Here is a 25,624-nt window from a genome sequence, read left to right as displayed (position 1 = left end):
CCAACCACAAGCCCCGCCCCGCCGCTTCCGTTCTGACCGCCGGAAGTTTTTAATGCGCTAGAAGAGCAGAAGGTGTCGTCTGCTTTAGGGAGTCCCAAAATGAACTTCAAGCAAGAAAATTCACCCGTTCTTATTTCCTTGGGCGTCCGTCAATTGAGGGAGATGAAGGTCCAGAACCTGGAGCCCAGAGCTTCCTTTTTCCGTGCCCCACAGCAGTTTTGCGCTATAGCTGTTTTTATTCCCCCTATTTGACCGGGGAGGAAATCTGAGGCTGACGGAGTAAAGTGAACTTCTGGACGTCACATAGCAGACGAGATGGCGGAAGCTGGACTAGAGCCTAAGCCTTCTAACTGTCGGCTTCTGTCCTCGGGGGTGACTGAATGGGTCACTGTCCCAGGGGCACGGCCACTGCTCAGCTAGGAACTCGACTCCTTCAGCAGGCACCGCGGAAAAAGAGGACTTTGTAGGGAAGAAGGCGGCCGCGAGTGCGGCGTTGGTGGGGGAGGGAGCTGGAATCTAAGTCCCGCCCTCCTTGGGCAGTCGGCTCCTGCACTCTGATTGGTCGGTCTCTGCAGCGAGCGTCGCGATTGGGTCCCTTGCGGCCGTTGAGATTTGAACTCGACTTTTGTGGCTTTGCCCGCGCCGCGCGGGGCTCGGTGACGGGTGTTTTCCTCTGCCTGGCGTGTATTGCCCAGTTTCTCTCCCCGCGGGAGTGCTGCCTCGCATATTGGTGCATATTGCGCCCTCCGTGGGGTTTTTTTGTTTTTGTTTTTAATTCCAGCCCCACGACACGAGTTGGAGGAACGGCGGGTGAAGCTCTCTTGTAAGGTGTGGTGTTCTGGGGGAGCGGGGAAGAGAGGCCGGGAAAATCTGGCATCCGGCAGTGAGATGCGGTATTAAGCTGTAGTAGATGTGTCCTTGTAGTACAACGTGGTGGAAACAGTCAGATCCGCAGTGGAATTTGAGCAAATCGCTTAACGTTCCTTAGTTTCAATTTCCTCATCTGTAAATGGAGCCAAATTACAATGGACTCCGTAAAATGGGCATTTTGGAGACTTAGATCAGGTATGACGTTCGCGTAGCCTAATAGAACCTGGCACAGAGTAAACAATAAATATTAATGATATGTCATTCTGGAGACAGGAAACCCATCAGCTCACACTGGGTCACTCTGGTCTTAGATGAGACCTCTCTATATACTTAAGTTTTCTCATAAAAACAGAAATAAGAGTGCTAACTTAATGCATTGATATGCCACTTTACAGTTCTTTAAATATTTTAATATTCCTTGACTCCTTGTTTCCTGAGAGCAACTTTGTAATCAGAGATCAGTAATCCTGTTTTACAGATGAGGCCCAGGGGGTTAAGTGATGTGACCAAGTGTCAGAGTCACAATTAGAGTTCAGTTCTAGTCCAGGGTTAATCACATCCTTTAAGATAATGTTATTAGCTTGATGCAAAACTAAAAAGCATGTATATTCAAGGAGAAGAGTAAAAGAAGCAGATTAAAAAGACAGCCTTTAGATGTAGACCCTGACTTATTTGCTGTTTGGCTTCCAGCCCTGTGAGCCATTGGGAGAAAGATGTCTCCCCAGGTATGGGAATTCCATCTGCCCTTATCCCCAGAGGAGTTGTTGAAAAGTGGAGGGGTGAATCAGTATGTCGTGCAAGAGGTACTGTCCATCAGACATCTTCCGTCGTACCTTAAAGGTAAGACTCCATAGCTGCCACTGTGACTAGCCCTTCAGAACAACTGCCGGCATCTGATTCTATTGTTTGTCTGTTCCACTACACCACTAAGCTCCATGGGGGTGAGGGACATGTCTTTTCTGTTACTTTCTGTTTTCTGTGTAGTGTTGTGTTAAATGAAGAATATATTCATTAACCACTTTCTCTAAGGTACACAATAAACAGTTCTGGTGTATATGATTAGTCTTTGGGGAGAATTTAATTTTTGATGTTTACCTCTTACCATATGCCAGAATAGAGTCGTGGTGGTTTTAAGAATTATAGGAGAAGATGTCTTCTAAAATGTCTGAGACTTGACCTGACCTGTTTCAGGTAATAGTTTTTTAGAGTCTAGATCACATTTCCAGGAATGTCCAATGATGGAAAAAAGCATATGTGCACAGTAGCAATACTGTACAATATATGTATCGTTCAGTTACACACTGAAACCTATAGATGACCGCAGACAGTTCCTACAATTATCAACAAGACTCCATGCATAATGTCACTGTACTGCTTGGAAGTGTCTTGTATCAGTTAGATTGCTTTGGAGAGTTACAGAGAGTAGAGATTAAGTCTGTTATTGCCCACAGCGAGTAGGGTTCATTCATTATCAAGCAGCTTGATGATATAACTGCAGCTTGTCTCTTCTTGGCCTCCCCGTTACTGTTACCAGATCACGGCTCCTTGTTCTGATGAGCAGAGGTAGGGAAAGGGATTTTTCTATCTTTTGTAACAATTGCATTGCTTTTGGCATTTAGAACCCTAAATATAAGTTCTTTAAATAACTCATGATCAGATCATTTAATTTATTCAAGCATTTACTGGTGATAATGCTGTTTGCCAGGAAGTGTTCTCTTCAACTGGGGATACAGTAGTAAACAGACAAGATGACAAAATTGTTTCTCTCACAGCTTTCAACAAGTAATAAATAAATTGTAAATGCCAAGGAGAAGAATTTTTAAATATAGAAAAAGAATACAGTGTGCATTATAGATTGGCATTTTATGTTGGATGATCAGAAAAGACTTGCTGATAGGAGACATTTAAGCAGAGACCTTAAAAGTGAGGGCATTAACTATGCAGATTCCAAAGGAAGGGCAGACAGGAAAAGCCAGTCCTGAGGTGGAAAAATGACAGTGTGGTTGGAGGGGAATATGCTAGGAAAAAAGAGGTCAGGTGGAAAGTAATACAGATCATTCTAGAGTCTTGAACCTCAAAATGTGGTCTTCAGGAGCATTAGTATCATTAGTTAGGAGCTTATCATGATTTACGAGCTTATTAGAAATGCAGGATAAAAAGCCATCCCCAAACTGCTGAATCAGAAAATCCATTTCTTAAGAAGATCCTCAGATGGACATTTGGTGGCTCAGACATTAGGAATCTGCCTGCAATGCAAGAGACCCAGGTTCAATCCCTAGGTCAAGAAGATTGCCCTGGAGAAAAGAATGGCTACCCACTCCAATATTCTTGCCTGGAGAATTCCATGGACAGAGGAGCCTGGTGGACTGCAGTCCATAGCGTCACAAAGAGTGTCTACTATGTTGAGCAGAGACTGTAAGGGGCAAGGGAAGAAGCAGGGGCTAATTCAAAGGCTAATGAAATAATACCAGGGAGCTTGCTTGGGGTGATAGCAGCAGAGGTGATCATAAAAGGTTAGATTCTGAGTAAATTTTGAAAGTAGAGTCAACAGGATTGTTGATGGACTGGATTAGATTTACAGGGTTAGAAAAAGAAGAATCAAGGATGATTATAAGGCTGTTTGACTTGAGCACCTAGAAGAATGGAATTGTCATCTACTGAGGTGGGGCAGTGTAGGAAAGGAGAAGGTTTAGACTGTTGGTTATATGATTATGGAGTTGAGGGGAGAGGTGCCAACTAATGATACATATTTGGGATTTAACATTTAACATATAGAGGGTGTTTAAAGCCATGAGATTCAGTTGAAGAAGAAAAGCATTTTCAGACATAAGACCTAAGACAGTCCAACATTTGAAGACTGGAAAGATGAGAAGGAACCAATAAAAGAAATTAAGGGCCAGTCACTGAGGCAGAAAATGAGCAAAGATGCTAAATGGAAGCTAAATTAAGAGACGTTTGAAAAGGGAAAGGAGAAATCAGCTGCACATTTAATCCTGGACTTAGCAACGTGGCACTTGCTGGTAACCTTGATGAACACTATTTCAGAATGGTAGGCTCAAAAGCCTGATTGGAATACATTTGTGAGAAAGTGGGATGAGAGAGGTAATTAGAGATGGTAGGTTTAGATAAGCCTTTCTGTTTGTGGGTTTTTTTTGTTTTTTTTTTTTTTGCTTTAAGGTGTAGCAGAGAAATAGGGTGTAGCTAGAGGGGCAAACAGAGTCAAGGGAGGATTTAGTATTTTTTTTTTTCAAGATGAGCAACATTACATGTGTTTATGCTGAATGTGGGGCCTCCTATGTGGTGCTAGTGGTAAAGAACCAACCTGCCTACACAGGAGGTATAAGAGACTTGGCTTCCATCCCTGGGCCAAGGAAGATCCCCTGGAGGAGGAAATGACAACCCACTCCAATATTCTTGCCTGGGAAATCGCATGGACAGAGAAGCCCAACAGGGTACAGTTCATGGGGTTGCAAAGAGTGACTGGAGTGACTGAGCACACATGCGTGCCTGCCGAATGGGAATAATCCGAGAGGGGAGAGTTGATGATGCAGGAGGGAGAGGGAAGAAGGATTGTTGGAGAAGTATCCTTTAGGGGGTCAGAGAGTATGTGATGGGGGTGGGCGGGAGGAGATGGTTTTATTAGAGCAAGGACGGTTTATCCACGGCAGTGCAAGAGAAAGGAGAGCATGTGGACCAAGATGCAGATAGTGCCTGCTGATAAATACAGAGTTTGGCGAAGCTGGAGGCTCTCTTCTGTCTGATTCTGTTTTGTTATGGGTGGAGAAAAGGTGTGAAATAATGCCTAGAAGAAAGCAGATAGGCCTGGGAACTTGTAAAAGGCTTACTAAGGGCCTACTTGAAGTCCTGAGATGAGAATAGTTGGCATGGTTGTATGTTTTTTCAAGCCACGTTTATAATTTTAAAAAAGCAGAACAGAGAAATGAATATGTGATATGACCTTGACAGTTGAAATAGTATGCATAGAAGATAAACTGAAAAAATTAGCCAGATGTTAGCAGTGTTTGTTTCTTTCTCATTTTCACTTTACTGTATTTTCGAGATTACAGAAGGAGGTTTGTAAGAATGGGGAGATGGCTTACAAGTACTGAGTTAGATTGTGTGCCAAGTATTACCCTGACTGCTTCACATGGATTATCTCACTTAATCTTTACCAAAAAATTCTGAAAAGCCCTATGAGATACGATCTGTTATTATTCCCAATTTACAAAAGAAGAAACTGAGACTTGGTAAGCTAAGTAACTTAGTCTAGTAAATGTTCGAGCTGAATATAAATGTAAGCAGTGTGACTAGACTAGATCAGTGGGAGGTGTGAATGGAGAGAATCATTGAATGTAATAAAAAGTAGGTTAACAGGTAATCTTTGAAAGAATAGCTGTTAGATTCATCAATCTCAGAAACTAGGTTTCAGGGAATTGAGAAAGATTAGACAGATTTTAATGGGACATGAGAGCAAACTCAAATGAAAGGCATTGATTGTTTTTGTATTGTTTGTTTTAAAGAAGTGGGGGCCTGAGCATGTTGTCAGAGAGTGTTCCCTGGAAAGGATGAAATCAGAGGTGAGAGAAAGGAGATAAGACTTTGGCAAGGCAGTGAGAACAGCTTAGCGCTGGAACAGAAAATCTTTTCACTTGAGACTGAAACAAAGTGGGAAGGTGTTGGAGGAATGATTTGTTGACTGAGAGGCAGGATTACTTTGGGTCTCGTTCTTTGGGTAAAGTAGAAAACGGTCATCTACTGAAGGAAGAGAGGCAAAGGGTCAGAGAACGTATAAACGGGAGGCTGTGCTGTGAGTATAGTGTACGGAGTCAGTAGGAGTTGGGGAAATAAAATAGTTTGTTAAACGTTGCAAAGGACCAGGTCATAGTTGGACAACATAACACTGTAATGTGATGAATCAGGTCAGCGAGCCAGCAGTGATAATGGAGTACAGGTTCAAGCTTTACTTTCCAGGCAGACCAACTTGGTGCCACAGAAAAGATTTTGACAAAATTCTTTCCCTCCCCACCCACAGAAAGAGCTAGATCTACAACTTGTTTCAAAAACTGACTCCATACAGGGGGAGCAAGGCTACCGGGTTTCCCCGGTGGCTCAGCAGTGAAGAATCCTTCTGCCAGTGCAGGAGACTCAGGTTCCATCCTTGGGTGGGGAAGACTCCCTGGAGAAGGAAATGGCAACCCATTCCAGTTTTCTTGCCTGGGAAATCCCATGAACAGGAACCTTGCGCGATACAGTCCATGGGGTTGCAAAAGAGTCGGACACGATTGAGTAATTAAACAGCAACAGCAGCACTCTCATTACACGGGGCGGCAGCAGCAGTTGCAGTTCCCGGACAGCCACATAATCACAAGGGTAGACAGCCTGTACACTTGAAGCCGTCCTCTACCCAGATAGCCATTCTGCTTTTCACTTTGAGGAAGTATGCTGCTGCTGCTGCTAAGTCGCTTCAGTCGTGTCCGACTCTGTCCGACCCCATGGATGGCAGCCTACCAGGCTCCCCCGTCCCTGGGATCCTCCAGGCAAGAACACTGGAGTGGGCTGCCATTTCCTTCCCCAATGCATGAAAGTGAAAGCAAAGTCGCTCAGTTGTCTACAACTCTTAGCGACCCCATGGACTGCAGCCCACCAGGCTCCTCCGTCCATGGGATTTTCCAGGCAAGAGTACTGGAGTAGGGTGCCATCGCCTTCTCCATTGAGGAAGTATAGCATTCAATAAATTACAAGAAATATTCACCACTTTATTATAAAACAGGCTTTGTACTAGGTGGTTTTTGCCCCCAACTGTAGGCTGTTATAAGTGTTCTGAGCATGTTTAAGGTAGACTAGGCTAAGCTGTAGTATTCAGTAGGTTAGGTAGTATTAGATTTTTGACTTAACAATGTTTTCAATTTATAGCAGATTATTCCAAATGTAGGCCCATGGTAAATCAAAGCAGGTCTATGGAGGCAAATGAACCTAAGTGTATTGCAAATGTTTGAACACACTAAAGGACTAGAGAACTAAGTAACTAAGAAAGCCAGCATTTTGACTGTGAGTTGTATATGAAAGAGCTTTACACAATTAGCGTCAGGTAGTTAGTAAATTTATTTTTTAAAGGGGTGTGGGTTAGCAGTTCTGCAACTGTTACATGTGTATACTAGGATTAAGCAAGTACATAAATGAACTTATGTTTTAATATACACTACAGGTAAAAATGGCACCCACTCCAGGCCTCTTGCCTGGAAAACCCCACGGATGGAGGAGCCTGGTGGGCTACAGTCCATGGGGTCGCTGAGAGTCGGACACGACTGAGCGACTTCACTTTCACTTTTCACTTTCATGCATTGGAGAGGGAAATGGCAACCCACTCCAGTGTTCTTGCTTGGAGAATCCCAGGGATGGGGGAGCCTGGTGGGCTGCCGTCTTTGGGGTCGCACAGAGTCGGACACGACTGAAGCGACTTAGCAGCAGCAGAGGTAAAAATAGATACAGGAGTATGTCCATTTATACCTACACACATGTATGTCCTGCATTTTGCAGTCTGGGTGGAAGGAGCTCCTAGTGGTCAAGTACGGGACTGTCTGAACAACAAAAGAAAAAGTAATAGGAATGGATTAAAACAATAAACAAAACATTCATGAGCCCATTCTGACATACATAACTGAATACATAAATTATGTATCGAAGGGAAAGAAAAGCTCATACTTACAGTGGCGTTCCCATTAGTGATTATATAAAAGGAATGATAGAGATAGGCAAACCACCATTTAATAAAAGTAATCTTTGTGTCAGGTAAGAGTCATCCCTTGTTGCTTAAATTAGGGGCAGAATGTAGTGAGAAACAGTATGTCTGCCTAGTTGCAAAGGGGAAAGTAGTAACTTTGCAGTGGAGACGCCTGGTGAGCCCTACCGACTGACCAGTTAACATTGCCAGTAATAAGGCATCGTGTCCTTCTGGGTATAATGGTGGAAGGACGCAGCCTTCCTTTCTCAGTGATCTAGCCAAAAGCACATGACCTCAACCTAATCATGAGAAACTAGCAGACAAACCCAGCGTGAGGAACATTCTATAGAATAACTGGCAAACAACACTTCAAGTGTCAAAGACAAAGATCAGAGGAAAGTAAGGAGGTGTGACGGCTAAATGCAGTGTGGTGTCCTAGGTTGACTCCTGGCCTGGAACAACTGGCAAAACTCAAGCTCTACAGGTTAGTCATTAGCGTGCAGTTACTGTTCATTTTCTGGTTTAGAATAGATCCTTATAGTAATACAAGATGTTACCATTGTCTGGGTGAAGAATACAGGAACTCTACTGTTTTTACTACTTTTATCATTTCAGACTCTTAAAAAGATTCTGGGTTTGTATTCATTAGTAAGTTGGACAAGTCACAAAACTACTCTGACATTTAACTTCTTTTGCCACAAAATAGACACAGTACTATTTGCTTCATCTCGCTCAGAGATGGAGTAATAAAACTCAATTGTTTTGATAAAACAGGACAAAATGTCAGGTGTTACTTTAATAGATTACATTGAAATGAACTGTGTCCTTTAGTGATTCTACCAAGAAAATCAGTTAATTCCATTTTTTTCTGTCTTGAACAGAATTAACCAGAAATGCCTCTCCCTCTGTACTGATCAGTTTCTTTCACCTTTACAGCTTTTCAGACCGCCTTTCGAGCTCAGGGGCCCTTGGCCGTGCTGGAGCATTTTGATACCATCTACAGCATCCTGCAGTAAGTAACGTAGCTCCTCTGGTACTTTCAAAAGAATTGGTGGCTGTTTGCCCTAACTTTGCATGTTAGTCCGGAAATTCCATATTACAGTTCACTGATACTTGGTTCTGGGTGCTGATATTTCTTCTCATGAGCATTTACCCTAGCTCGCCACCGTACTTATTCAGACGAGTGATTGCACATGTTTTTATAAGCATTAGACTCCTTGGGTTTGATCTGATCTGTTAGAATGGGCTCTGCAGGTTCCTGGCTCACCCCCGGCACTTTCTTTCCCTCATAGTCACTTTCGAAGTATAGACCCTGGCCTCAAGGAAGACACACTGGAATTCCTCATAAAAGGTGTTTATGGGAAGGGGGTAGGGGATGGAAGGTGTATGTTGCTGATTGCTGCATTTTATCAGCCATGTGATGATATCAAGGCTGTGGTGAATCAGTTGGTTTGGCTAAGCCCGGGACCTCTGACCTACTAGGTCTGTAATCTTGGTGGGCGATACAGAGCAATGTGTGTTCACTGTAAGGGCAGACCGACAATATTCTTCCTACTTGTGGGCTGCCTCTCTTCAATGGAGGCTGTTCTTCCCGTTGCCAGAGAGAACATGGGGTAACGAGTAAGAGAGTAGGGATAGGGCATGCTCGGGACATCAGGGTCAGGTGTCCAGAGGACTTAGCCTGTGCTGTGGCCACTGAGAGATGAAACACAGATCTTTGGTAATCTGATGGCTGCAAGTGCTGGGGCTTTGAAGTTGGGTGGTGTGAGAAGCGTGAGTGAAACTGACCCCAGATCCTGCCCTTTGCAGTGGTGTCCCGCCACTCCCAGGAACTCCCTGCCATCTTGGATGATGCAGCTTTGAGTGTGTCAGACAGAAGCGCCCACCTGAATGCCCTCAAGATGAACTGCTATGCTCTGATACGCCTCTTGGAGTCCTTTGAGACCACGAGCAGCCAGACGGGTCTCATGGACGTGGAGCTAGGCGGGAAGGTAATTTGGTGTTCCTGGCTCACTTAATAAGGGGTCTGGGGACATGGGGGAGTTGGTGGGAAAGATGGAAGTCAGTGATTCTGAGAATCCTTTCCCTTTCTGCCCTTGGTCCTTGTTTAAAGTTTATGAGAAGGTACTCAGAAGTATCACAGGGTAACTTTTGCTGAGAAGCAGCTCTTTCATATTTTGAAACTTGTAATCCTTCTGTCTTACCTTCTACCTTGTCTTGACACTGGATAGCTTGGGCACTCAGACTAACAGATTGTGATCCTCTTTTCTTCCTCATTTTTTCCTGCTGCTGCTACTGCTAAGTCACTTCAGTCGTGTCCGATTCTGTGCGACCCCACAGACGGCAGCCCACCAGGCTCAATATATCCTTTTTTAGGGTAGGAAATCCCGGGCCAAGGCAACCCATGGCTTTGACTGGGAGGAAGAGAGGCAACCAATTCTTCAGCTTTTAACACAGCTGCTCCAGTTGGACATCCGTCACTTGTGGAACCACTCGATAATCGAAGAGGAGTTTGTCAGGTGGGTGGTGACTGCGCCAGGGGATGCTGGCCGTGAGGAATGAGGGCTCTGGTGTTAGAGATGCTTTTGAAACGCTTCATTTCATGCTGCAGTTCTGTCTAATACATAGACATGTGCCAGTTACGTTGAATTGTTCAGAAGTAGACAACAAAGGTTAGAAACAGCTTTATTCAGTCACGTAACAGCATTTACAGAGAATCTCCTAGGTACGTGGCTGGTATCATTAAAGATATTGAAAACCAGCATTTCTGCTCTCTTAAGAGTTTGTATTTTAGAGCAGAAGACAGTTTTTTATAAATAAGCAAAATATATAGTATGCTTTCAGGTTTATTACTGTGGAGAAAAACAGAAGGGGTGGGAAGTGTAATGGGAAAGGGCTGTAATTTGCATCAGTGACTCTAGCAAGACTTTTTGAGGTGGTGACATTTGAGCAAAGCCTTCAAGGAGGTAATGAGAGCCACGAGGAGAACGGGAGGCAGAGCAAGGGCAGGAAATAGGTACCAAGGAGGGAGTGTGCTGAGCAGGTCCAGGTAACAGCACTGAGGCCAGAGCGACAGCTGAGACAAGGTGAGGGCTGAGCTGTGAGGTCGGGGCAGGGGGAGCCAACTGCAGGGCCCCTAGGCCATCACAGTGACTTCACCATCAGCGTGAGGTGGGGCCCCTCGGGGTTCCAAGCAGGGCAGTGAGGTGGTCTGGCTGCCCTAACAAGGTCACTCTGGCTGTTGTGTCAAAACAGACTGGCAGGAAAGGAGGAAAGCGGGAGACCAGCTAGGAGGCTGTGGCGGTGACTTGGGCAGGAGATGGCCATAGCTTAGACCCAAGAGGGAGTGGAGATGGGGAGCCGTGGGTGCAGTCTGTATTTGTTCCTTAAGGAGAGTCTACAGGATGAGCTGGCAGATGCATTAGAGGTTGGAGGAAGGGTGTGGTCGAGGATGACTCACCTTGGGTTCTGGGTTGAGCATTTGAGAAAATGGAGCTGCCAGTAACTGAGATAACAAAGCCTGTGGGAGTGTGTTTAAGGGGAAAGCAGAAGTTCTGCTTTGGGTGTAGAAAGTTGGAGGTGCCTGTTAAGACATCCAAGTAATGTCACTTTTGGGTGTGAAATGTACAAAGTGAAGTAGTAAGGGAGAGAGATCTGAGCTCGAGCACACATTTGGGAATGTAATGTGTTTATATAAATGGTTTTTGTAGCCATGAGACTGAATGAGATCAGTAAATCAGTAAGCATAGCTAGAAGAGAGCAGAAATCTGAGGATTACCTCGGGGTGCTCCAGCATCAGGAGAGTGATTTGAGGAGGAACCAGCTAAGAAACAGAGAGGAGCCTGGGCTCCTGCTGCCAGATGAGGCATGTTTCAAGGGAAAGGGAGTGACCAGTTGTGTCAGATGCAGCTGAAAGTTCAGCCAAGATGAAGACTGAGTTGGCCATTCAACATTGAGAAGTCATCAGTGATTTTGTCTGACTTTTATCATATATTCAGCTTCTGTGCAGACATCATAACTTGTGAGAAGGAGGGAGTACCTACATGGCGGTCAGCAAAGCAACTAGATGCCGAAGGTGATAGAGTATAGGACCCTGACTGCAGCAGCAGAGATAGAACAAATGAGGCAAGGGCAGTATAATTGAGTCCAGACCACTGATGTCATCATCTCAATCTTCTTTTCTCAGCTTGGTTACTGGCTGCTGCTACCGCCTCCTGGAGAACCCCACCATTAGTCACCAGAAGAACCGCCCTACCCGAGAAGCCATAACGCACCTGCTGGGTGTAGCTTTGACACGTTATAACCACATGCTGAGTGAGTCGGCCCTTCCTTTTCCCCACCCCTCCCGAGGCCCAGGGTCGTGGCTCATGTGCAGGACTCCGCAGGTGCCACTGTGAAGATCATCCAGATGCTGCAGCACTTTGAGCACCTGGCATCCATCCTGGTGGCGGCTGTGAGTCTTTGGGCAACTGATTACGGAATGAAGAGCATTGTAGGAGAGATCGTAAGGTGACCCTGCCTTCTCTACGTTTCTAATTCTCATTTTCCTCAGGTAGAAGAGGAATATTGGAGACAAATTCTCTGTGTAACACTACATTCCTTCAGATGTTGTTGTTAGTTGCTAAGTCATGTCCAACTCCTTATGACCCTATGGACTATGGCCAGCCAGGCTCATCTGTCCATAGGATTTCCCTGTCAAGAATACTGGAGTGGGTTGCTATTTCCTCCTCCAGGGGTTCTTCCCAGCCCAGGAATTGAACTCCTGCATTGGCAGGCAGATTCTGAAAGCTTGCTACTGCAAGCTATGTGTTACACCAGAATTCGTGACCTCTGGAGGAGAGGATTTCTATCCGGGCTCAGAGATGAGGCTTGACTACTTAGAGCTTTTTGTGTAGCGAAGTTCTATTAAAGTATAATAGAGAGAGAGAAAGCTTCTGACACAGACATCAGAAGAGGACAGAAAGAGTGCCCTGTTGCTGGTTTTTAGCAAGGCATTTTGTGTCTGTTAGCAAGCTGCTAATCAGATAAGAGAGATTCCTCAAGGCTGAGGGAGTTTCACTAGGCCCCTCTCCCACAATATGCATTTTTGAGATAGGGCGGCACAAAGTGTGTCATCCCTGGCCGTAAAACTATTAACATGAATACTGGTTTGTTGAGCCATTATCACCCCAAGGTTTGAGAAGAGAAAAAAAAGGTTAGTCTTAGGTGAAACTATTTTGAAGAAAGGCAGATTCCAAAGCAAATACATCATTTCACTAACATAGCTTAAAAAAATATTTCCATAAGAAAAATTGGTTAGCTCAAGGCAGAACCAGGTGCTATTAGAAGCCCCTTTAATTTTGTTGTAGAGGAGGGCAAAAAGTCTGCCACTTGCAGCTTATTTCCTCCTGCCACTTGGGCACCTCTGGCCTTCCTCTGTTACCCTTTCAATTCTTTACCATCTGACCCACCAGGGAAGCCCCCTGCAGATGTTAGATGTCAACTTAATTCTTGCCGGGACCTAAGTGATTAGGTTACGCTGCTCTGGCTGTGTTTATTCCCCTGTGTAGAGAGATTGGACAGAAGTGTCCCCAGGAGCTGAGTCGGGACCCTACGGGGGCAAAGGGTTTTGCAGCCTTCCTGACGGAACTAGCAGAGCGCATCCCAGCCATCCTGATGTCCAGCATGTGCATTCTGCTAGACCATCTGGATGGAGAGGTAGGTGGTCGCTTGGTCAGTGGGTTGTGAGTCCATTTTTGAAAGGCTGTTTCTTAACATGAAGGTAGTAACTTTCACATGAAGTCAAATTGTCTCGGCTTATCACTGTGGCAATTCCTTCCTGTAGAGAAGCAGATGAAGTTTATTGAATTAAAGGGCCATGTCAGTCTCACACTGGTTTCATCTCAACCTGGTAGAGAGATGACAGTTCCACAGCTTAAGTCAGTGAGAGACTCAGCTGTGGTTCTGGGTCCATCCATTCTGCAGGATGAAGCCCCTTTCTGCCACCCGGCTCTCAGATGCTCCCATATCACCTCTCTCAGTTCTCTTGTCCTCAGTGTTAACCTGGCTCCTTCCCAAACCTGATATTAGCTCTCCTCAGTGAATGTTAAGAACCATGATAATCTACTCATTCACCTAATGTATTGATACCATGACTTTAGATTGCAAGATCCCATTCTCTGGCTCTCGGCGTGGCAAAAACCCTAAACTGTTCTCCCATCAGATTCTGCAGTGCACATGGTCAGGCCTAGGGCTGATTGCTGTTTCTCTGTCAGTGAATTGTGGGAAGGGGATTGTGAGGGAAGGCAGTGTTATTAGTAAGGATCAAAGGCTTTGAGGCCTCAGAAGCAAGGTGGTAATTAATGCTTCTGAAACATGTATTGGTGGGTGGATGTGATTTCACATTCAGCTGCCACCATGGCTACCTCCTTGCATGGAGGGGAGGGGAAGGGGTACTGCTCTGGGCTCTTACTTGTTTTGTCCCTACATTCTCTTCTGAGCAGTCAAGGCCCTTTTGGCATTCAGCTTTTTCCAGTGACCTCAGGGTGAATGCCAAGCTTCCAATGCAGGGGGATGCGGGTTCTATCCCTGGCCAGGGAACTGAGGTCCCGATGCTGAGCAGCATAAGAGTTTAGGGCAAGGACAGTCAGGGTGGGGGTGCAGAGCCCCCACCAGCCTCGCTCTCCCTCAGAATTACATGATGCGCAATGCTGTGCTGGCGGCCATGGCAGAGATGGTGCTGCAGGTCCTGAGTGGGGATCAGCTGGAGGCGGCATCCCGGGACACCCGGGACCAGTTCCTAGACACTTTGCAGGCCCATTGCCACGACGTCAACTCCTTTGTGCGCAGCCGAGTTTTGCAGCTCTTCACCCGAATCGTCCAGCAGAAGGTGAGTGGCCATTGACGTGATAGAGACCCACAGAACCCCTCTGTGCAGGCCGGAGAAAAAAGAAAAGTAGCTGTGTCAAAGAAGAGTCTAGAATTCAGGATTTCACTGCCAATAGTAAAGGTCCTCCTCTATCAGGGACAAGGATTCTGGCTCCATTCAAGAACTACACTGTATTAATACACACAGTATTCCAGAACTGTTCACATCCCGTAGAAAAGTTTCCTCAGCTGAGTGGCTCGCACATGTAGAGTGCACTTCACCATCATCTTGACATTATGGCCAGTGTGGGCTGGGATCTGATCCTCTCCTCCTGCCTCCCCACAGGCTCTGCCCCTGACGCGTTTCCAGGCAGTGGTGGCCTTAGCTGTGGGGCGTCTGGCAGACAAGTCGGTGCTGGTCTGTAAAAGCGCCATCCAACTGCTCGCCAGCTTTCTTGCCAATAATCCCTTTTCCTGCAAGGTACGTAGCCCTTGGCCCACCCAGAAGAGGGATTAAATGGAAACAGGTGAAATTCCACGAGTCAATGATCCTGATACTCATTGTTTCTTGGTAGCTTAGTGACACTGACCTTGCTGGACCACTGCAGAAGGAGACCCAGAAATTACAAGAGATGAGGGCCCAGAGGCGAGCCACAGCGCCTTGTGAGTAGGGGCTCTGGGGGAGCTCTCAACCTTGACACCCTTTTCCCCACAGTGGGGAGCTCAAGGCAAGAGTCTGAAACCTTCTCGTTCAGCCGCAGAGCTAGACCCCGCTGAGGAGTGGGAGGCCATGCTGCCAGAGTTGAAAGCTACCCTGCAGCAGCTGCTGATGCTTCCCCAGGAAGGAGAGGGGATGTCTGAGGGCGTTGCGGAGACAGAGACCCCCGAAGAGGTGGAAGGACGCATCCGTCAGTTGCTAGCCAAAGCTAGTTACAAGTATGAGAAAGAATGCAGTATTCTCTCGTGACCCATTAGGTTTAGAGTTCACCTTTGGGAAACTATATATATATATATGTTTTTAATTGAAATACAGTTGATTGGCAATGTTGCACTAATTTCTGCTGTACAGCAGAGTAACTGTTATACACATGTATACATTCTTTAATGATATGTTTTTTAAAAATGAGAAATCTCTTCCAAGCCTGCTTTCTAGCCACGTAGTTCCCTTCCCATGGAGCAGCAACAGTAGTGGTTAAGCGCCTCCTTCTAGAGATAATGTTTAGTCACACAGCCAAACTTAGCTTCATTTCCCCCTGCCCCCTTTTCACACAAGTGACAGAGTTCTCCACCGGAAGGTCTGGGTTCTTGGTGGATTTGTGGGCTAGGCTGTCTGACACAGGCTGCAGTGATGCTCTCAAGGGGGCAGGATTGGTGACAGGCCATGTTCTGTCAGGCAGGCTGTCATCCTCACTCAGGAAGCCATGGGCCGCTTCCAGGAGTCTGAACCCTTCTGTCATGTGGACCCGGAAGAGTCAGAGGAGACCAGGTTCCTCAGTCTCTTAGGAACCATCTTCAAAGGTAAATTCCTTTTCCTTCTTCAGTCATTAAACAAGACACTTCAGCTAGTATTTATGGCCCATTGACTTTATGTCAGACACTGACCTGACTCACAGCCTGGCACTGAAAGAGGCCAGAGCGGGGTCTGCAATGTGTCTGCTTGGGAACGGAAGCAACCCACAGGCCTGAGATCCATAGTCACAGGGAGTAGAAGGGTATTTCAAGCCATAGATGACTCAAGAAATCTTTTCTGAGAAATGAACCAAGATATTTTAGACTAAATTCTAAATTTATACTTTCCTATTGGGAGTTCCCTGGAAATCCAGTGGTCAGGACTCCACATTTCCATTGCAGGGGGCATGGGTTTGATCCCTGGTTAGGGAACTGAGATCCTGCAAGCCGCATAGCATGGCAAAACAAAACTTTCCTATGGTAGAAACACATACTCATGGATGTTTAGAACTGTTGGGTTTCCCCATGTATCCTTGAACAAAAACTATCCTGTAATTCTCTAACTCTAGGCCCAGCAGCTCCCACCCAGGAGGAGAATCCCCAGGCGGCTGCAGGGAACTTGGGCCCAGGAGAGACTGGCTGTAAGGACAAGCCCAGTGGGTCAGAACCTGAGGAATGCAGTGATGAGCTGGTGAAGCAGGAGTTGCTGGTGCAATACCTGCAGGATGCCCACAGCTTCTCCCTGCAGATCACCAAGGCCATTGGCATTATCAGCAAGATGATGTATGAACACACGACGACAGGTGTGCCGGCATCCCCACCACAGAGGCCAGGGCTTGTGGTTGGAAGGACCCATTCCGTCCGTACTTGATTGATGTCCGTCCTCCTTTGAAGGGCCCAGATTCTCTACTTCCATTTGGCTGCTGTAGTCCTGTGGAGTGTGCATATAGCATTTGACAGGGCACTGGAGAGAGGTGGGGTCCTCAGGAAAAACAGGGAGGGTGTCCCCTCACATGTTGCTACAAGAGAGGTTCTGTCTTTAAGTGTTGGGACGTTTCACTGCGCTGATAGGTGACATTTGTGTCTGTCCTCTCAGTGGTGCAGGAGGTGATTGAATTCTTTGTGATGGTGTTCCAATTTGGGGTACCTCAGGCCCTGTTTGGGGTACGCCGCATGCTGCCTCTCATCTGGTCGAAGGAGCCTGGTGTCCGGGATGCTGTGCTTAATGCCTACCGCCAACTTTATCTCAAACCCAAGGGGGACTCCGCCAGGTACACGGGCTGCATTGCCTTTGCTAACTTCCTGAAGTGAGCCTCTCCCAGGAGGTGTCTAGTCTCCTGAGGGGAGGCGGGGGAGTGGGCTCCTCCCAGGGGACTTGTAGACCCAGAGGCAGTAGGTCTGTGATGGACTGGGGGAGGGAACTCCCAGTGAAACCCAACCTAAGCAGTTATTTGGTTTATTTTTGTTTCTTTTTATTGAAATATAATACAACATTATGTAAGTTACAAGTGTAGATTGTAGTGATTCATAATCCTTAAAGGTTATATTGTTTTTAGTTATAAAATATTCCCCATGTTGCACAGGGCATCCTTGTAGCTTATTTTACACAGGATAGTTTGTCCTGTTAGTCCCCTGCCCCGTAGATTGCCACCCCCCAGCCCTCTCCCCACTGGCAACGACTAGTCTGTTCTCTTTGTGTATCTGAAATAGTTGTGTATTGTTTGACACTGGCGGGATTGCCTAATAACCTATTTGCCAGGTTTAGCTTCTCCGTCTTTTAATGACCCCTGATCTCTGCTGTTCCCATAGAGCCAAGGCCCAGACTTTGATTCACAATCTCTCTCTGCTGCTGGTGGACGCCTCAGTTGGGACCATTCAGTGTCTTGAGGAAATCGTAAGTATGCTCACTTCCACTTACTCACTCAGCAAATATTAGTAAGATTATGGTGTGCTCAGCAACTTACTTAGCCCCTCAAAGAAATATAAGATTATCTGCTTTCAACTCTAGTTGGCAGCCAAACATAAAACATTTTAGAGCAATGCAGCAGATAGTTAAGTGGTATAGGTAACAGTTATTGTAGCGACAGTAATATAACACATTATGCCAGGCACTAATTTAATCACTTTGCTCGTATTAACATGTTTCATCCTCACAATGGCTCTAGGAGGCAGTATTATTATCTGCATTTTCCAATAAGAAACTTGAGGTAGAGAGAGCTTAAAGAACTTGGCTAGCTTCAGCCAGTTAGCGACAAAGTTTAAGATTCAATCTCAGGCTTCAGAGTTCCAGAAACCATACTCCTGCCTGGTACGTTATGTTGACGAGTAGAGAAGAGAGCAGTGTCAGGTCGAAGAGTTGAGGGCAGAGCTTCCGAGTCGAGGGCAGAGCTTCCTGAAGGTGGCAGGACTTGATTTGGATCTTGATGCATCAGATTTAGAGAATTCAAGAGAGGAGGGGAAACATTTCAGACAGACCTGAGCAAGAGCACTGCCTGTGTTGTACAAGGAAGACCGTTGCGTTCTGGCCCAAGATTGTTACCTGGAAAAGATAGTGAAGCTGGAAACGGGTTGGAGCTGAACTGGGAAGATCTGTGGGATCTAGGACTTGAACCTTAGTGGCCAGGGGCCCCAGCATTTCAGTGTGACAGAGCTACTTTGAAGGGTTTGGGTGGTAGGGCTCAAGGGAGAGATGGTGCTGACCATGAGCCTCCACTGGGAGGAGCAGCACCACCAGCCTCATTTTCTCCTCACTGCGGAAAAGAAAAGCCTGCTAGAGGCGCCTGGCCTGAGATGGCGCAGGGCAGCAACTGGCCAGGAGCCCATACAGCAGGCCACAGAGAGCTGTTTCCATCAGTACTTGGTGAGCAATGCTGTGGCCTGATGAAGCAGACGTCTGGGAGAGCACAGCACACAGGCTGGTGGGAGCCAAAGCAGGGAATGTTCCTGGAGGCTGCTGCCGGTGTGCAGTGACAGGGATCTGGACTTCGGGGGTGGGAGGAACAGCTATAGAGTGGCACTTCATGGAAGACAAATTTTAAAAGGGAGAAAAGGTGGAATGAGCGACCGATGCATTAAAAATCAGGTGACAGAGGTTTGAAGCATATGAGACTATTCGTGGTGTTGTCACTGGCAAAATGAAAAGGCAAAGATGATGGTATCCATTTGGGACACATTGAGTTGATGTTAGCAGTGAGAAAACCTACTAGAAATCTCCACAAAGTGTTGTCCAGACTATAGATGTGCACACTCGGCAAGGTCAGTTTCAGCACGTCATCTAAAGAAATGTTTGCAGGCAGGAGATTGGAAAGTAGCAGAGGTGGAGGTATCTCCCAGACCCCAGCTTTACATCTTCAGCTGCCTAAGGAGCTTCCTCTCCACTTCGGGTTCTCAGTGTTCTCTTCAGAGGAGGTAGACCAGGTGTCAGGGGATTTGTTACTCTGGGGCCTGAGCCCTTTTTCTTTTCTCTCCAGATCTGTGAGTTTGTGCAGAAGGATGAATTGAGCCCAGCAGTGACCCAGGTGCTGTGGGAGCGGGCAACCGAGAAGGTGCCCTGCTCCCCTCTGGAGCGCTGCTCCTCCGTCATGCTGCTTGGGATGATGGCACGGTGAGGCTCAGATCAGACAGGCCGAGGGGTGAGAGAGAAGAGAAAGGTTCCCTGAGGACCGTTACTACTGCTCCAGTGAGAGCACTCGGGCCGGCTGCGCTCTGCGTGTGCGTCGCTGCCTAAATGGAGGCAGTTCCAACCCGCCCAGCAGAGTGGTCAGCGGCGCGCGAGGGATGCTGAGGGCCGGCCCCACACGTAGTGCCCCAGGGCTCACGAAGCCCTGGGTTGGGACCTGGCTCCTACGCTCCTTGGTGGTGTTCCCCACACAGAGGTGTCTGAGTGGCTTTAACTCTACGGCTTCTTCTCCTAGAGGAAAGCCAGAGATTGTGGGAAGCAACTTGGACACCCTGGTGAATATAGGGCTGGACGAGAAGCTCCCACCGGACTACAGGTTGGCCCAGCAGGTGTGCCACGCCATCGCCAACATCTTGGACAGGAGGAAGGCACGTGGGGTGGTGACGTCCAACCTAGGGAGAGTGGGTGCCCCTTGTCCACCCTCGACACTCACCCGCGTTGTCTTCCCTGCCCTTAACAGCCTTCTATGGGCGAACGTCACCCTCCCTTCCGGCTGCCCCAGGAGCACCGCCTGTTTGAGCGACTGCGTGAGATGGTCACGAAAGGTGAGCTGCCGCGCAGAGCCTGGGGCAGAAGGGCTCCTCTGTCTGTGGTGGCAGCTTCCCCCTCTTCCTGTGCAGGCAGCGTCCACCCAGACCCGCTCTGGGTCCCGTTCAAGGAGGCGGCTGTGGCCCTCATCTACCAGCTGGCTGAGGGCCCCGAGGTGATCTGCGCCCGGATACTGCAGGACTGTGCGAAGCAGGCCCTGGAGAAGTTGGAGGAGAAGAGTGACCACCAGGAGGCCCCGCGTAAGTGGGCAGGGGGGTGGTGGGCCCATGGCAGCAGCCCCTGACACCACCACCTCCTGCAACCACTCTGACCCCCTCAGCTCTCCCTGTCCCTTTCTGTCACTCAGGCTGCACAGTCACTGCTACCATGCCCTCCACCCTCATGTCTTGCTTCTTTTTTTAAATAATTGTATTTCTTTTTGGCTGTGCCCAGTCTTAACTGCGCAGGCATTTCTCTAGTTGCAGTGAGTGGGGATGACGCTGTAGTTGTGGTGCATGGGCTTCTCCTGGTAGTGGCGTCTCTTAGTGTGGAGCGTGGGCTCTAGGGCACAAGGGCTTCCGTGGCTGTGGCTGCCAGGCTCTAGAGCACAGGCTCAGTAACTGCGGTACCTGGGCCCAGTTGCTCCAAGGCATGTGGGATCTTCCCGGGCCAGGGATGGAAACCCGTGTCTGCTGCATTGGCAGGTGGATTGTTTACCATTCTCTACCAGGGAAGCCCTCCTGCTCCTTGCTTGGGTATAGAGCACGTGAGCCAGGGACCATCAGAGAAAACAGTGCGGGGGCCTGTGAGACTTGATGGCCTTTCTCTCCCTGCTTTCCTGCCCCCGTCCTGCAGAGGAGACGCCCATGCTCCCCACCTTCCTGTTGATGAACCTGCTGTCCCTGGCCGGGGACGTGGCTCTGCAGCAGCTGGTGCACCTGGAGCAGGCTGTGAGCGGAGAGCTCTGTCGGCGCAGAGTCCTGCGGGAGGAACAGGAACACAAGAGGAAGGAGCCCAAGGAGAAGGTGAGCGGCGCGCCTGCGCTTTGGAGTTCCTGCCCCAAGTCTTGCCCAGACTCGCTTCTGGCCCTCAGGTCCTTTACGTTCCTTCTGGGGAGCTCTGCTTCTCGCCTATTCATTGAGCTCATGGGGGCTCTGCCTCCTTGCTCCTGATAACCTGGAAACGATTAGTGAGAACATAAATGGATCACCCACGAGCTGTTTTAGGTAAATCCAGAACATCGAGGTAGGGGCCTCAGCATAAAATCCAGGCTGTGCCCGAGGCAGTGTTTGCTAGACCCTGCACACTCCCACCGCCTTGCTGGCAGCCTTGGAGACTGGGCCTGGCCCCTGATGGGACCTTGTGTTCTCTCCACTAGAGGCAGTGATGTCTGGCAGACAAATGAGATACAGCCCTGCAGCAGTGGGGTAAAGTCTGACCTTCTCTGTGACCTTGAGCCGTTGTCTGGCAGGTTCCATCGATTTATTTTGTTCAGGAAGTTATATGCTGCTATGAGGATGAATCGGAAGAGATGTGGGATGCTTTGGCCACTTTAGACACAAATGGAGGGGATTTAGTACTTTTCCTATTTAATTCATGAGGCTTTGCTCTTCAGATACACGTGACAAGCCTGTGAAGAGCTTTGCAGAATTTGCCCTTCCCCAGATCCATTCATGTGAAATGAAGGGTAGGCTGGAATCAAAACTGTCTGCTCACCCATGATCCCTGGCTGCTTTCCCATCAGAATTCAAAGTCTGAGTCCACCTTGGAGGAGGAGATGGGGCTGGGTGGGGCCACAGCTGATGATACTGAGGCAGAACTCATCCGCGGCATCTGTGAGCTGGAGCTGCTGGAAGGTGAGAAGGGCTGCTGGGTGAGCCTTCCCCAGCCAGGTAGCCCGTCCCACACCTTGACTTGTTCTTTAACCAGGCAAACAGACACTGGCTGCCTTTGTTCCACTTCTGCTTAAAGTCTGCAACAACCCTGGTCTCTATAGCAACCCAGAGCTCTCCACAGCGGCTTCACTCGCGCTGGGCAAGTTCTGCATGATCAGGTGGGCCCCAGGGTGGACACTGCCTTCCCGAGGAGGGTGGGGGCTTGTGCGGTTTCCCTGACGATCCTCTCTTTGCCTCTAGTGCAACTTTCTGTGACTCCCAGCTTCGTCTTCTGTTCACCATGTTAGAAAAGTCCTCATTCCCCATCGTTCGCTCTAACCTCATGATTGCTACTGGGGATCTGGCCATCCGCTTTCCCAACCTGGTGGACCCCTGGACACCCCATCTATATGCTCGGTGAGAGACCCCTCCCAGCGCCGTCTCGGTCCCTGCCAGCCCTGGAGGCTGTGGGGAAGTCGGTGTGGGAATCCCCAGAACTGTGTCCCCCCGGTCTTTAGGGTTCCCTCCCACATCTGGGCACGCCCTGGCTGGGTGTGACCCAAAGGGATTGATGCCTCTCGTCTAAAGCCTTGGCACCAGGCTTGGCCTCTTTCCCCAAACTCAACTCTAGACATCCTCGACCGGTACTGTCAGAAGAGGCCGCGGCTCCCTACTGAGGGCCTCCCTGCCACCATCGGGTGCGCCCACAGTCCCTGTCCTAATGCCATGAGATTTCATCCCTAGCCTCCGTGACCCCTCTCAGCATGTGCGGAAAACAGCCGCCTTGGTGATGACCCACCTGATCCTGAAGGACATGGTGAAGGTGAAGGGGCAGGTGAGCGAGATGGCCGTGCTACTCATCGACCCTGCCCCTCAGATCGCTGCCCTGGCCAAGAACTTCTTCAACGAGCTCTCCAACAAGGTGAGAAGTGGGATGGTTTAGGACTTGCTGCTGAGGGACGGGGCAGTCATGTGCTGGTCTCTGTGACCTGGCTCTCTCTTTTACAGGCGAACGCCATCTATAACCTCCTTCCAGATATCATCAGCCGCCTGTCAGCCCCCGAGGGAGGCGTGGAGGAAGAGCCTTTCCACACCATCATGAAGTAGAGTCCCTGGGCCTTGGGGCATTTGTTCCTTTGTAGAGCAGGCTCGGGAATCACACAGACCTGTTCGTGATGTGTGATGTCCAGTCTGATGCTCTGAGCCGTGTGGACTTCAGCATCAACCCGCCTCTGTAGTATTCCTCCTGTGTAAAACGAGGCCCCCAAATACTTGTTCCTTAGTTCTTGAGAAGATTCAGTAAGATAAAAGTCCTAACACATGCTTACATGATAAGCATGTAAACAGGACTCATTGGATGGCAGCTGCTTTTGTTCTAAGTTTCCAGTCACACTATAAATTCCTCAGGAGGGTGGGGTGGATCCTTCCCTGAGGTGAGGGAGCGGGCAGGAGGGACAGGCCAGCGCAGAGAAGGGTCTGCCCCTGAGGCAGGAGGGCGACAGAAGGCGAGTGCCGGGGAGGGCCTGCGTGGGTGTCAGTGGTGGGCTCGGGGCTGCCCCCAAGGTGGTCCATCCGTTTCCCGTCCGCAGGCAGTTGCTCTCCTACATCACGAAGGACAAGCAGACCGAGAGCCTGGTGGAGAAGCTGTGTCAGCGCTTCCGCACGGCCCAGTATGCTGCCTTCCTGGAGGGTTCTCGGGGCTAGAGGAGACCCTTCCCTCGGGGGTCCCGCTGAGCCTCACCACACCTTCCCTGCTTGCAGGACTGAGCGGCAGTACCGGGACCTGGCGTACTGCGTGTCTCAGCTGCCCCTCACAGAGCGGGGTCTCCGAAAGATGCTCGACAATTTCGACTGCTTTAGCGATAAATTGTCAGACGAGTCCATCTTCAGCGCCTTTTTGTCCATCTTGGGCAAGTTGCGGCGTGGGGCCAAGCCCGAGGGCAAGGTGCGCGGTGCCTGCTGCTTTCAGGCTGCAGCTCACACGGGTGTTCTGAGGCTCCAGGTTTCTGACTTAATCCCCAGCTGATTGCAACCAAGTAACCGGGTGACCTGAGACCAGATCTTTCTGTCTCCAATTCTATTCTTTCTTTTTTTCTTTTCTTCAGGAGACTTTCTTAAGGGCCATTTCAGGTTCAAAGCAAAATTATAGTAATTCTCATGTACCCCCAGTTACCCACATCCCCTGCCACAGGCTGCGCGGGACATCTGTGAACCTGCCTTGACACATCCCCGTTGCCCAGAGAGCGTGATTTGCAGGAGGGTTCACTCCTGGTGATGTGTGTGCTGATGAATGTATCGTGACTGTGCCCACCACTGTGTGTACTTAACAGTCGACACCCCGCCCTGAGCGTCCTCTGCTCCCCTGCTCACCCCCCTAGTCCTGCCACCACTGATCCTTCTACTGTCACGGCAGCTTCGCCTTTCGCAGGGTGTCATGTAGTTGGAACCACAGAGCGTGTGCTCTTCTCATTTGGGTTCTTCCCTTTAGTGATCCACATTTAAGATTCCTCCGTCTCTATTTATGGACTTCTTTTTAGTCATAGAAATAACGATTTCCAGGCCTGTTTCTAATCTGTTTTTCTCTCCAGGCTGTAATAGATGAATTTGAGCAGAAGCTTCGGACCTGTCACACCAGAGGTTTGGACACAGTAGAGGAACTTGAGGTTGGCCAAGGCAGTAACCAGAGAGCCCCGTCAGCCAGAAAACAGCCAGCTGGTACGTGGGGCCGCCCTTTGGGAGATTCTGGGCGGGGCCCTCCTCTCAGATAGAGGTTCCTTTTTCCTTCTGGACCCACACCTCTGCTTCTGGTAGCCGCTCGGCACAGGCATGTGGCTTCTACAGCCTCAGACGACTTTGTCACACCGAAGCCCCGCCGTACCACCCGCCAGCATCCAAACACCCAGCAGCGAGCTTCAAGAAAGAAACTCAGGATTGTCTTCTCGAGTGATGAATCCAGCGATGAAGGTGCCATGCTCCCTTCCAGACCCAGCCCGGCAGGGGTGGGGTGGGGCGGGGGCCAGGCTGACTTTTGACAGGGTCCTACTGTGTAGGCCCCACCCCCAGGTCATCTTCCTGTGCAGTGTGGTCCAGGACGGTCCCATTTGTTCTCTGAGACCTATTTTTCACCATCTTTGTGACTCAGCTTTTTCTTATTCCCCCAATTCTTTGTATAGAACTGTCAGCAGAGATGACAGAAGATGAGACACCCAAGAAAACCACCCCCATCCGCCGGGCATCTGCTCACAGGCACAGGTCCTAGAGGCAGCCTTGCCTATCCCAACCCTGCTGTGCACGTGTCTTATAAAGAGTGACCCTGAATTCATTCCTTTTGTAAAATGCTTGTTTGCCTGTCTCCTTGGTTTTTAATGCATAAATGGTCATTATAACATAAGGCTTTGCTCTTAAACCAGCCCAACTGAACTGAGTTGAGCTGCTTTCCTTGGAATGTATATATATATATATGTGTTTGTCAGTTTTCTTATTTTCTAATGAATAAATATTTTTATATAGTTTTAGAGGTTTTTCCTAAGCTTGTCTTTGTCTTGTCTTTCTCGCTAGCCTGGAGGCAGGCAGCAGCAGAGGGTTATTGATCCGGAGGGAGACGCTGAGCCCAGGGGTCTGATGTGTGTCCAGCCCCTCAGTGCCTAATCTCTCCCC

At 48.6% G+C, this 25,624-nt stretch overlaps 1 protein-coding gene and 1 non-coding gene across 3 annotated transcripts; both read left to right on the top strand.

Annotated features, from left to right (window-relative positions):
* Positions 1-61: 61 nt before the first annotated feature.
* On the top strand, positions 62-25,482 carry NCAPD2 (non-SMC condensin I complex subunit D2). 2 transcript variants are annotated; one of them, XM_061418131.1, is made up of 32 exons: positions 62-828; positions 1,561-1,710; positions 8,528-8,603; positions 8,884-8,942; positions 9,401-9,582; positions 9,968-10,110; positions 11,778-11,905; positions 11,977-12,100; positions 13,141-13,288; positions 14,262-14,459; positions 14,784-14,918; positions 15,013-15,100; positions 15,193-15,373; positions 15,831-15,955; positions 16,456-16,689; positions 16,983-17,157; positions 17,696-17,780; positions 19,357-19,490; positions 19,801-19,933; positions 20,026-20,110; positions 20,186-20,353; positions 20,949-21,118; positions 21,838-21,949; positions 22,023-22,146; positions 22,229-22,384; positions 22,712-22,889; positions 22,976-23,070; positions 23,557-23,637; positions 23,729-23,912; positions 24,556-24,682; positions 24,779-24,931; positions 25,141-25,482. In XM_061418131.1, the coding sequence occupies exons 2-32, from the start codon at positions 1,584-1,586 to the stop codon at positions 25,224-25,226; spliced, it is 4,194 nt and encodes a 1,397-aa protein (XP_061274115.1). In that variant the 5' UTR covers positions 62-828; positions 1,561-1,583; the 3' UTR covers positions 25,227-25,482. The 2 variants fall into 2 exon arrangements, with proteins under 2 accessions (XP_061274115.1, XP_061274116.1); XM_061418132.1 differs by lacking the exons at positions 62-828; positions 8,884-8,942 and having other exon boundaries at positions 1,567-1,710.
* Positions 9,004-9,325, top strand: LOC133249017 (small nucleolar RNA U85). Its single transcript, XR_009736832.1, has one exon. It is a non-coding gene; the product is annotated as a small nucleolar RNA U85 (small nucleolar RNA).
* Positions 25,483-25,624: the final 142 nt, after the last annotated feature.

This window comes from Bos javanicus, chromosome 5 (genome assembly GCF_032452875.1).
Source record: "Bos javanicus breed banteng chromosome 5, ARS-OSU_banteng_1.0, whole genome shotgun sequence".
NCBI classification, from domain to species: Eukaryota; Metazoa; Chordata; class Mammalia; order Artiodactyla; family Bovidae; genus Bos; species Bos javanicus.
Note: the sequence above shows the minus strand (reverse complement) of the source record. Positions and strands in the feature narration are given on the sequence as shown.